The 13,026-nt window shown below is 37.2% G+C and overlaps 1 protein-coding gene across 1 annotated transcript; it reads right to left on the minus strand.

Moving 5' to 3' along the window:
• Positions 1 to 284: 284 nt before the first annotated feature.
• Positions 285 to 11,129, minus strand: LOC133862571 (lysine-specific demethylase ELF6). Its single transcript, XM_062298405.1, has 7 exons — positions 9,483 to 11,129; positions 7,864 to 7,942; positions 7,619 to 7,686; positions 6,681 to 6,831; positions 4,871 to 5,451; positions 3,748 to 3,945; positions 285 to 3,400 (listed from the first exon to the last, which is right to left on the minus strand). The coding sequence occupies exons 1-7, from the start codon at positions 10,630 to 10,632 to the stop codon at positions 729 to 731; spliced, it is 4,899 nt and encodes a 1,632-aa protein (XP_062154389.1). The 5' UTR covers positions 10,633 to 11,129; the 3' UTR covers positions 285 to 728.
• Between the last annotated feature and the right edge of the window lie 1,897 nt (positions 11,130 to 13,026).

Raw genomic sequence — 13,026 nt, forward strand, 5'->3', positions numbered from 1 at the left:
GTAATCCTATAAACAAGGCCTATAATTTTTTACACCGGCGGCGAACTCTATAAAAACTCAACACGAAATTAGCGAATTAAAATTAAAAAATTTGACTCGTTTAATTAAATAGTTCAGATTAAAGTTTAACTTATATAGTCTTATACCTATGCGTCAACATAACCAGAATCCAACACGTGACATTAAAAGCCGACGATTTTTTACACGACTCGCAAACCCGAAATGGAATTAATAAATTAAGATTGAAGGGTCTGACTCGTTTAATTAAATTAGTGTGACCAAAGTTTAGCACATTGAGAAGCTTGAACCCGCTCAATAACGCTGATTGATCATTACAATCAAAATTAAACAATGTAATTCCAGTTCTCATCTACTTCATCCGTCTATCCATTTACCGAGGGAAAACAGAGAGCATCTCAGTATCTATCTTCACTTAATTTGGCCACAAACGTGTGGCATCCTTTTGGAGAGCTTCCTCTCCCGATGATAATGCTGCTGGATCCTACCACGAAGAATCCAGAGAGATCAAAACTGAGAGTTTTCAACTATCAGTGCATTCCAAAGAATAGAGAATGCTCACCTACAAAAAGATCACTCTATATCCTACCCCTACACCTAACCAGAACATTGTAAATTACACATGATACTCGAGGCCCCTTTGGCCTCAGAAACACCCACTTGCTCCTACGCATATATTACAAAATCAGCGTGATCAAGAGTTCATATCTTCAGGCGGGTGGGTTCACATAATGCCCGGTTTTCCGTCTGTGCCGGCTGAAATCTGATACGAATCTGAAAGAAAGGCCACAGCCCTCGACTTTGCACTTGTATGGGCGCTCACCGGTGTGCACCCGTATGTGCTCAGTCCTAGCCCATGCCCACTTGAATGACATGGAGCAACCTTTCCACGGGCACTTAAGGGGCCTGTCATCGTCATGGACACGTTGGTGAAGCATTGCATACTTGTGGGAGCTGAACCTCTTCCCACACCCTTCATGTGGGCACCTGTTGCGTTTGTGCAAGAAAAGTTCTGCCTTCGTTTTGAAACTCATGCGGCAGCCTTCAAGGTCACACCTGTGAGACTCCTTTGTGTTTTTATTCTTAGGAGGAAGAGAAACACCCGAATGTTTCCTCACCTTCTTTCTCACCGACTTTTCGTCAACTGTTTTACTGATGTCAATCCCACATCCACTGGTTGCATCCTTCCCAGCCCTAGGCCTCAACCCTTCACATGGACCTCTGATAAAGCCACTGCAACTGAACTTGTTTTCTGTTATATATTCGACTTCCCTTTTTCTTTTTCTTATTTTTTCTTTGTTTGGCCCAGGGTCTACCATAGTGGACTCAATGCTCTCCAGCTCTATATCATCCTGTGATGAACAAACTTCACTGCCAAGTAGGGGTTCTGCAGCAAGGGTCTCTCTTTGAATTGTCGAACATTTCTGGATTGAGGCAGGATGAAGTGGATTTACATGTGTATCATGCCCAGAAAGCTCCTCATTATTTTCATTTGTCGGTGGCTTTTTTTGTTCCACTTCATTATCTACAGTTGCTCCACCACTCACGTTTTCCTCAGCATAGGTCCCCCGTGGAACTTCAGAGCATTCTACCCCTGAAACAGTTACAGGCTCATTTTCCACTTGCGTATTGAATCTAGAGATGGGTTCCCCCTCATCAGTTCCATTTCTAGTCTGGATTGCTTGCTGCACTTCAGTGTCTAAAGTCACGCCATCATGCAAGTCTTCTTCAGCAGAGATCCCTACTGGAACTTCAGGACATTGTTCCACTGATGCACAAGAGGGCTGACTAACTTCCATTGGAGAAACAGAACTCGAGACAAGTTCCTCATTTTTTGTGTCAAGGGACTGGATTTCTATTGATGTGAGAGTAGGCTCATCTGTTGGTCTAACATAACTTGAAATTGGTTCATTCTCACTACTTCCATTTTTCGTTTTCCATTCTTGCCCCACCACATCTTCTGCAGGCACAGCAATGCTAATGTCTCCTGCAGCACAGATCACTCTAGGACCTTCAAAGCCTTCTTGAATTGAGGCAAGATTAGGCTGGTTTCTCACTGCGATGTTACAAGAAACATCTTCGGTTGAGGCAAGACTATGCTGGTTTATTGGTGCAACATTACCTGAAACAGGTCCAGCATTTTTAATTCTGCTGACGGTTTGGATCTCTTGCTGCACTTCATTATCTAAAATCACGCAAACACGATCCTCACTGTTGACACAAGATTCCTCCAGAACTACATTTAACATCTGTGCCTCACCATTTCTCACAACTGGATCAGCAACATGTATAATGGTAGGGTTAGAAAGATCAGAAACCTCATTCATCAAAGCATCCCCTTCAGCTGAGACATTGCACTGCCCTTCAGAAACCAGATGACAAGACTCAATTGTGATGCTGATTATTCCCACACTTTGATTCTGTTCCTGCATTCCAAACCTTTCATCGGTTGCAATGATAAGTGGAGAAGCACATTTTTCAACACGTGTGACCTTTTCCTCAATGGTTTCATCAGTGGCCTTGACCTCGTGTTGCATCTCAGAACTACCCCATGTTGCTAAATTACAAGCTTTGTCATCCATGTCAATACCATCCAGAGCATGATTCTCACCCTGCACTTCAGCATTTCCTACTGCTAGCGTAGGAGAGACAAGGGAATCTTCAATTCGTGAAGGAGCAGAGATCAAACTCATACCCACACTAGCTGCAAACAATCCGGTTTCATTTTGCATTTCAGACATTCCAGAAGCAGTACACAAAACCAAACCTGCAGATTCATTTTGGGAATTTCCTTTGTCAGAAGCCTTTCCACTTTGCTTATCAAGATCTCCATAAGTAGCAGCTGAAACATCTTCTGACAAATTCTTTCCATGACATCCATGAGCCATACTTTTGCATGTGGAACCACCCAGTTTTGACTTGAGCTTCCTTCTTGAATATTGAAGAAGTTTTTCTTCTTTTTTGACAATGATGCCATCTGACCTTCCCTCTAAAATTTCATCCTTCTTTAATTGAGTGCTGTCACATGTTTTACTATGGGTAGAACGATTTAACTTTTTTGAGCGTGATCTTCTGGATGGCCATTTGATGGTCAAGAATTCCAAACCGGGACTTCTGTCAGAGAACAATCCACCCAATGTCAGTGCATGCTGAACTTGCATAGACGGAGAGTTCTTTCTGACCTTGACACAGTACCGTAAATTGATACCCAGTTTTGAGGTCCAGTCTTCTCCACATTCATCATGCTCTTCATCATCAATTGCAAGATCTATCAAGTTAAGATCTCCCTGGGATGCAGTATCTAATGGAACCTCATTATAACTAAATGGTCTACCAATTTCCTCTGCAATGAACATGGCATGTGCCTTCATCTTCTGATAGTCTACATAGATCAAAAAAAATTGAAGAATAATTATTGTCATAATCTAGATGATACATGTGTACACTCATAATGGTTGGTTGACAAATAGAATGATGTGTGCGACAGATAACAGAAAATGGGTATTAAGGAACAGTTGATTGTGCTCTTTGGAAATTTTAATTTATTTCAAATTCATTCAAAAACCTGGTCTATTCTTGGGACAAAGAAAGATGAAGGGAAAATATATATATATATATATATATATATATATAAATGGATAAAGTGATTTAACTTTAAAATTTGGGGTGAGTATACAACTTATAATTTGCAGCCGCCTAAATCATGGATGGATTTAAAGCCTATCTTACCTGAATGGCAGAGCACAAGCACATTTGATCCACCTTTTGACCGCAAGAGCTCCACAATCTGTATGGCATGTTCCAGGCAGAAAATCCGTGGCCTCAGAAATTTACTAGAGGCGTTCCATCCCTTGTCAAACTTGGTTAATAATGGCATTTGCAGATCCTTTGGTGGTGGAGAAACATCAGGAACAGGAGGGAGATTCTCTGCAGAACAAAGCATAAATTGATTTATTGCAGCACTTAAAGAGGCCAAGTTTGGTGGTCAAAAGGATTGCTCCTATTCAGTTTAATGTTTCATTTGCCTTGATGAGAAACTACTAGCATCAATTGAATATAACTCTATTTTATAAAAGTCAAACTCCCCCATGGTTGTAAACTATAGCCCATGCACACGAAGATATTTCCTCATTTGGAAAATCTTGGTCTGCTAGTTCATCTACAGAATAAGATACGAACCCAACTTATATAATGTTGAGACTTAGAGACCAATTCTTTGTATTCCTCTACAATTCCATTTACTACAGTTTAATGTCCAGCATAAACATATTAGAAGCAGCAGTAAACATGTGTAGATGCAAAAACTAACAACAAATCTAGTCAACATTATGTGGCCCACAACACAATGATGAACATCAAGGCATGTAATAAAGAACATATTAGGATGATTGGCTGTAGTTATGGTAGGCATCTCCATACACCACAGTACTTCCTTGTAATTTGGCTGTCTACCAGGCATAGAACATCACCAAACTCCCAAAGATACGCACATTGAAGCCTATTATGTGGGAAAAGAGCAACTCTTTTAGGGTACTAAAACATTTTGCAATGGTCAGACCAACATATAAGAGGTGCTAAACTGGAGGGTGAGAACTTCGAAATTTCAATTATTTTTTTTTTGGTGGTGGAGAAACAATGTGATAGATTCCAGAAATAATGTGAAATAATGTGATTTATTCCAGAAATTATCATTCCTCCTTGTGTGCCATGTCCATGGCGACAGATTGAAGTTAGGCTTTAACATATAATCCACGATAATTATATGACTACTTTTGACAGAATAGGAATCAATATCAGAAGTGATTGAGAACAAGACCAAATTACCAGGTAAGAAAGTATGCAGAACAAATACCTGAAATAGAGCTCTTAACAGACCCATCAAGTTCTGGAGAGGATCGAGTATTCTCAGGTCTTGAGACTCTGGGTCCTTCTTGAACCAAAAGATGATCTGCAGGAAGAAGTTCCATTGATGCTTTTTCAGATGGTTGTATCACACACATAAATGGAAACCCAAGGATTCCACAAGCCACGCAAGCCAACGTCCCCGAATCAACTTGAAAGTCACAAGACAAATCATCACCACCCAGATATAAATCATCGAGAGTCTCCATATACAAGCTCATCTCGTGAAACAGATCATTTTGACTATTCTTGTTAGTTTCAGAACAACTATGGGAAGCATTTTCTCTTGGTGAGGTAGGATCGGTAGCAGACATGCTGGGCAATTGGGAATCTCTGCTTGGAAATGGCAGTAAATCGGCATTCCATAAAACAGTATGGCAAGTTGATACTTTTCCAAGAAGATCAGATAGCATAATGTTTTCATTTAACATATCTTCTATAAAAGCCCTCTTTACTAACAACTCTCTTTCTTCCTTTTGGCGATCTCTCAGACGAGAACTCCGCACACCTGGCAGTAAGGATCTTGGCACTCTGGCATCAAAGCAGTCCGGCAATCAAACATAAGAAATAACTATAGATTTGGAGCACACTTGATATTTTTATGGACAATGAGAAAAGATATTATATAAAAGCAGTATCTAAGTGTGGAAGTATGGGTAAAACCAAACAGACAAGGGATCAATTTTACCAGTTCATTAAATTAGTGGTGAATGTAAGCCGATTAGTCCCCTGATGGTCTCTGAAATGGATAACTTATCTGCAAGGGGATTTAACTCATAGGAAGGTTTGCAGTAGAATTCTGCCTACTTGGTGCTGGTTATTCTTCTATGACCTTAGTGATAACTGATATGCTAAATTATAACAATAATATCATGCACAGAAAAGCTCTCACAGTTTCACCCCCACCACGAACTCCGTCTAACTAAAGAAAAGAAATTGCAAAACAATTCTTTATTTTGTTTTATTATTATTATTGTTTTTTTTTTTGGGGTGTGTTTAGGGTACAAAAGGAAAATGAAGCAGTTTATACTTCTTTTGTCTTTCCCCTTTCCAACAAGTACTACACAATCCCTCAAAAGAAATGTTATATGAAAAACGAAAAGTAAAACAATCATGCTCACTTTTCAGTTTTCACATGATGTGAATTGAAACCCAACTCATTCCATTATGACTGGTCTCATTATAAAGCCCAAGTGAAGCTAGTCAAGGTATCAGGTTCCCAGCCCATATAAATTAATGCATATTTTCTTTTAAAAGTATATATAAATTAGTGCATAACTAAAACTAACAAAATCGTAACAAGAAAACCCTCTCAAAAAGTTTATGAAGCAACACATACAAAATCATAAGCACATCCATAAACGTATTTTAAAATACTCAAAGATATATTTTCAGTTTATCCTGGAAAAAATCAAATTTACGTGTAAACGTGTTTCAATTGTGAACTGCAAAGATCCTTGGCAGGAAACTATAAAGGTCACAGATGCCTAAATCTGGCCATTGAACATCAAATATTTGGGGAGAGTATCTGATCTTGTACCATAATCAAGCGAGATACTTTCATTTCACTGCAATCAGTAGACATTCAAGAGAATTATATTTTTTTCTCCCCTTTTTACATATATCATTCATGAGAATTATCTTGTATAGATCTTCATAGAGCAAGTCTATGAAGCAACATGGACAGGATTTTTCAGTCATTAGTACTGCTCAACATCTTAGGGTTAATAGAATATTTGAAGGAACTATAATAAGCTAACCTTGAGACAAAAGACATGGTCAACAGGTACAGCAGCTGCTGATGAGAGAGCATGGGAAGATAATTCATAGCAGCTCTGCGCACTGCAGCTTCCTTGGCTACTTTAAGCCATTGTGGAGTTCCAAAGTTAGCAGCTTCCCCACAATTAAAACCTAGTTTATAGAAAGAAAGGCTATAGCGATCAATTGAAAGAATCAAGATAATTTATTTATTTTTGATAAGTATGAATCAAGATAAATAAAATGCGAAAAGAAAGATTCTCCCTTATTTTTTTTATTTTTTACCTTTTATAAGTTTTGTTACTTTTTGGAAGAAGCACGGATATTTTACATACAAAGGGGGTGCCTCTGTCACTCATCTTTCTTCTTCTGTAATCTTGTCTAATGTTCTTTTCACTGTTCTTATTAAAAGGGTATATAACCCTAATAATACGTCAGCCATTACACAAATGAAAAAGGAGTATGCTTATAGCACTAGATCATTTCTCATAATCCATTCAATTAAGTCACTTGGCAGAAGACTTGGAGGGTGCCCTATTAATTCTTTTGAATATTTAAGCCCAACTAAACATTTGCAAGCCAAAATGGTCCTTGCTCATAAAGAAAGTGAACCCTCTGTTTCTTCTAGGAATAAAATAAATGGTGATTCATTTTTTTTTTTTGATAAGTAAATAAATGGTGATTCATTGACATCATATAAACCACCATTCGCTTCAAATTTTTGCAGAACTTCCCCATCTTCTAAGTTCTTTCCTATTTTGGCCATATCCATCTTCTTAGTTGAGTCTTGGATTAACATGTAATATTTCCATGTACCATACACCAGATGCTATGCCTTCAACACATTAAGAGCAGTATCTTCAGGGCATGAGTTTCTAAGTTAAAACAATCATTTACTCCAAAAAAAATCTTGAAAATATGCAAACTATAAAGCAATTACCGTGGCTGAATCCCACATGGTAAGCTCTTGGAAAAGTCACAACAAATTCACCAGGGTTCTGTATTAACCTAAAGGAACAACCAGAATAGACATGAATAGAACTTCAACAAGGAAATTAACAGAAACAACAATACCATTCTCAGCACCACAAATCAAGCCTAAACATTTTGAACTACAGAAAAATATAATCTTTACATAGATTTTTACGAGAAAGCTCTTAATGAAATAGAAAGAAAGAAACCTACCTACAACAAGGAATGCCTGATGCAACAACTACCTCAGGTGATAGAAGAGTTGTTTTCTCGCCCAATAACGAGAGAGCAGCTGGACATAAGAGAAACTGGACCAGAGTTACAAAAATGCTATGGAAGTAATCACGTCAAACTAATTCAGATTGAAAGGAAGTCAACTTAAAATAAAGTAAAAAGAAGTGCTCGTATTAAGAATTATGCCCCAAGAGCAATTCTTACATCATTGAAAATTGTCAATTTTTGGACAGTTAATCCCAACCAAATCAGGACACAATTCCAAGTAAAAGATTTTTTGAAATTTCCAAAAAATCAAAATTACTTGTGGGACCAAGTTTTGATAATGCTACACCATCTTTAATTACTTACACAATCACCTTCCCTGCAACTGGCAGGTCCAATTTGGAACAATCTAATTGAATTTTGTTTCAGCAAGGTACTTCTTTGAGGTATATTTTTGAAATTCTATTCTATATTCTCTTTATATTGATATTAATTATATTCATAAAAAAAATATTGATATTAATTATGAATAAGTAAGAATCAACAATGAATTGCTAAGACCCCAGAAGTTTACTAAATTTTTATGCATGTACAGTTTCTGTTTTTTGAGAATGCTCTCAGATAAGAGGTCAGAGCACGCTTTTGAAATGCAATGATCATCAGTTTGACTCCCATAGCCAGCTTTTCTTTATCTGTTAGCTTTTTGACATAATCCAATTCAATAAGAGAATTTACAAGTCCAGCACCATGGACAAACACACTATCATTTGGTGTGCTTTTAAGGGCAATATCCCAGCATTCAATACCACCCTAGACTAAACCTAGAGAAACATTGGTTAGAAAATTTTGGGTACTCACCAAAATAATACAAACTGGGCAAATTCTAAAAACTGAAAACCCTATTTCCACAACAGATGAGTAAAAGGGCATGAGTGAACACAATACATATTAGTAGGAACCAATAGTTAAGCAGCAGAAATCCACAAAGCAATATTTTTTAAAAGGTGAAAAAGAAAAAAAATCATTTGCCATTGTTTAAGCATCAATAAAGCTATCATACGGAATGATCAATTGAAAAAAAGAAAAAGAAAAAAAAAAGCATGGGAATATCAGTCACAGAAATAATATATTCAATGAAAAGATAACATCCTGGCTAAATGCACTATAATAAACAAAATACAATTACATTTAAAGGGGGTGAAACATGAACTAGAAATGCTTCAAAATCCTAATGGCAAAAGAAATTTCTGTTTCTGCAGTGGGTCATCATTTGAAAGCTAATGAAGTCCTCCCAAGTCAGCCACTTGTGCTTGCTGTCATATCACATGGAGATAATGTTGAGGCATACATATGCAGAATTCAGTTATATCTATTGACAGGCAGCCATGCAAGACAGGTAATGCCAGCAGAAACAAGGCCGCCTGTCACTATATAAACAGCAGACTCCTCTCCATCTTTATATAATATAGAGATACAGCCTTCTGTATTAAACTATTTTGCTTCAAGAACACCCAAAATTAACACTCTAAGAAAATATTAGGCAAGATTGAACTACAGTTTTGAACTCCCAAAACATTTTATCAAATAATCATATAATAAAAAAGTCCACATACCTAAATGATCAATACTACCACCATAAGCCTCGCAGCAAATGACTTCCTCAAACGTATGAGCATAATCTCCAGGGACAGCATACCAAGTCTTTGGCGAGCCAGTGTGAAGAAAATTCATACTGTGAAGCTCATGATCTTCAACGTGCCAAGCAAACCAGCTGAAAAGCATACCAATGTAGATCATAGGAGAAGTAACACCTGGAATATCATCCGGCATGAATCGAGTCAGAGAGCCAGGTGAGCGAGCAATGGTTTGTAAGTTCCATGGACTGTTTGAGAGCTTCCACCCCGCAGTACCTTCCATCTCATTACTAGCATTTGAACTCTTTCGCCTAGAACAATGTGAAGTTTCATCTGACAATATTGAGGAAGTAGAATATGGCTTCGGTGTCTCCAAAGACATATTTGGTTCATTTTTGGCAGAAGAATCTTTGATCTTGTCATTAGGGGAATCCGTTACATTATCTATCACATCTTTCTTGCAGTCAGAGCTCTCTTTATTCCTCTGGTAAAAATTCCTCTTCCTCCTCCTTCTGTGAAAATAGCGAACCTGGCCCTCCGGTTCTCCAAACCCAGACCCAGGAACGTCATTTGCATACTCCACATATATAGGCTTCTCAGAAGCTGCCTTCCAAAACATTGCTTCTACAACTAATGGTGAAACCTCCTTAATCATTCCCAATATGCTCCGCGCAAAAGCCTTCGACTTGGATTCAAACTGTTCCAATGTATAAATCTCTCCACTCTGCCATACTTGCTTATGAACACCCAACTGCGGACTTTGGACTGCCCCTTTTGTTCTCTTCACAGTCTGACCCAATTCTTGGTGCCTTGTAGTAAAAACAGCCCGGACCTCCCCCTCATTACCACAATCCTCAGAACTCATTTTCGGGGAAGAACAAACACCCGAAGTATTTACATCAGAACCTAGTTCTGGGCACTTTGAAAGCGACTTATTTAAGTTGCAAAATACGTATCTTTTAGAAGGTTTAGGCAATGGTGGGATAATCTTACAAATACCAAAAGCACTAGCTTCTTTCTCGATTTTCGATATATAGGCAATTGGGTCAGCAAATTCAGTGTCAGTTGGGCGAAACTCAGGTGCCAATGGCAACCCTTTTAGCCAATTGGGTATTTCAACATTACCCATTACAACCAAGATTCACAACCAATATATACTACAAATTGAATAGTATGTACCATATAGGAGTACCCAATCATATACAATTATTTTCATTCAGATTAAAAACGAGCATTAAGGTCTTGAAACCCTAGATTGAAATATTTTGGGGAAATTGCACATGGGTTTGTTGTGATTCAAACCGCATTAAGCATAGAAATTAATGAAATAGCAGAAATGTAAGGGCAATTGAGGAAAGAAATAAGCAATAGAACCTGCAACAGCGATGGGTAGTGTATATGAAATATGATTGACCTTCAAAAGCACCTCAGAGAGAGAGAGAGAGAGAGAGAGAGGGGGGGGGAGAGAGAGAGGAGGGAAAAGGTGGGGGTTTTGCCTAGGTTTTGAGCAACATTCTTAACCGGCGCAATATAGCATTCTCTGTAGCGGTGGACTTAATTTACGCTCTGAGGGGCATAGCGCACCGCTTAGGTCGCTCGGTTCCTTGGCCGTACGATTGCTGTGGGGTTTTTATAGGCGAAGCAGGTAAGCAAAGTTCGGTGTATTGTATTATTGTATACCCAGCGGAGCAGGTTAGCTCAAGCGGTATCTGAAGTACAGATAGGGACGTCTAAGGTGTGAAACAGGGGTACGTTATCTAGTGATCGATGATCAAGATCTTATTATCAGATCGCAGATATTTTAAATTTTTATGGGTTCTACAATAATTTTTCCAAAATTATTTTATTTCCCATTTTAGGTGTACGTGGCACTGTATCAACCCTTTGGATGATGCCTTCATCTCATGCTTAAGAATACACTATTGCAAGAAAAAAGACTTCTTAAGTTTGGCTTGTCCTGGAATTTCGCGGGTAAAAAGTGAGACTTTAATTATTTTATATTTGATTATATTTTTAGTTTAATTTAATAATTCAATTCTTATTATAAAATAAAATTTTGTAAATATTGACAATAGTAAAACTAGTTTGACTTGCCTTTAATAAAAAAATTATTGAAGATATTTTTGAGCAAAACTAAAGGATGAAGATTACCTCCAATAAAAAAATAAAATAAAATAACTGAAAATTAATCTTAATCTTATAATTTTTACCATTTATTTTCATTTGATAAAGAGTTTTGTGGTAAATTTTTTTTTAAAAAAAAAAAAAATACGTAGCAACAAGAAGTGACGATCTGATATATAAAAGTAAAATGTTATTTGACTTATTTTTATGAGAATTTTTTTTTTTTTTTTTAAAAAAAAAAATTGTTTGATAATAAAAAGTGAACATAAAATGTTGTCTTGGGAAGTAATGGGCCCAACAAGAAAAGTTGGTGGGGGGTTTTATGCAAACAGTAAGGATTGATTTGATGGGTCCAATATGATGATAAAAAAATAAAATAAAAGAAGAAAAGTACATGGTACACTGTTGTATCATCCTCGAGTGAAATTGGAGATACCCCCTTCATGCTTAGTCCATCCAAATCTCATAATTACTACCTACATTTCCACCTTAACGAGCATTTGCTTTCGTATCGCCACATTTGAAAAAGAGAGGAGAAATAATGGGGGAATTGGTTGATTTGATATAAAGTTAAAAAGAAAAAAAAAAAAAAAGCTTTTATAAAAAAGAAAAAGAAAGAAAGTTGTTTAATAACACTAATTTTTGTTTTTTTTATCGGGGTGACAACACCACGGGTCCAAACCTCTTTTTGCTATAACCCGTTTTGCGTATATATAAGTTCATAGACAATCCCATACACGATATCAATCGGAGTAATGCTTTTATGATTGTAACGATCCATCGTTGCTTTAGAATGATTCAACGATGCAATTTTATATCGACTAAATGCAATTTTTCACAGGCTGTGGCTTGTTATAAATCCCATTAATTAATAAGCTAATCATAGGGGTCGATCATTATATATTCTTTAATATAGAGTTGGTAATTAAAAAGCACATTATTGATTATTCCAGTTGCATAGAAATATATGGACTCATAAAAGCAAAGAAACAGGTTAATTGGTTAATTATGACCATTAATTTGACTAATGGCCTTCACTCTCGAACGGCCATGGCCATGCCATACCATCGCTGCTAGCTCCATGAACTTGTTGACATTTACCTTTGCAGGCGTCTCCACATTCAGAATTAAGGGTTGCGCCTTCCGCTTGACTCATGCATGAGAACATGCATCCTTTTGCACATTCCGATAGCGCTTTGATAAGAACTCTTGATAATTTGAACAGAATTAAAGATATTTGATAAATACTGAACTCCTTTCAGGTAGGAGAGACCACAAATGAATCTACTCAGGGTTGGATACAAACCACAAATGACAAATGTCAATACAATATTCAATAATTCCATTCTTTACAATCTAGACCTTGTTTTATACTAGAGCTACTAACACACGACCACTA

The sequence above is a fragment of the Alnus glutinosa genome, chromosome 3, assembly GCF_958979055.1.
Source record: "Alnus glutinosa chromosome 3, dhAlnGlut1.1, whole genome shotgun sequence".
NCBI lineage: Eukaryota > Viridiplantae > Streptophyta > Magnoliopsida > Fagales > Betulaceae > Alnus > Alnus glutinosa.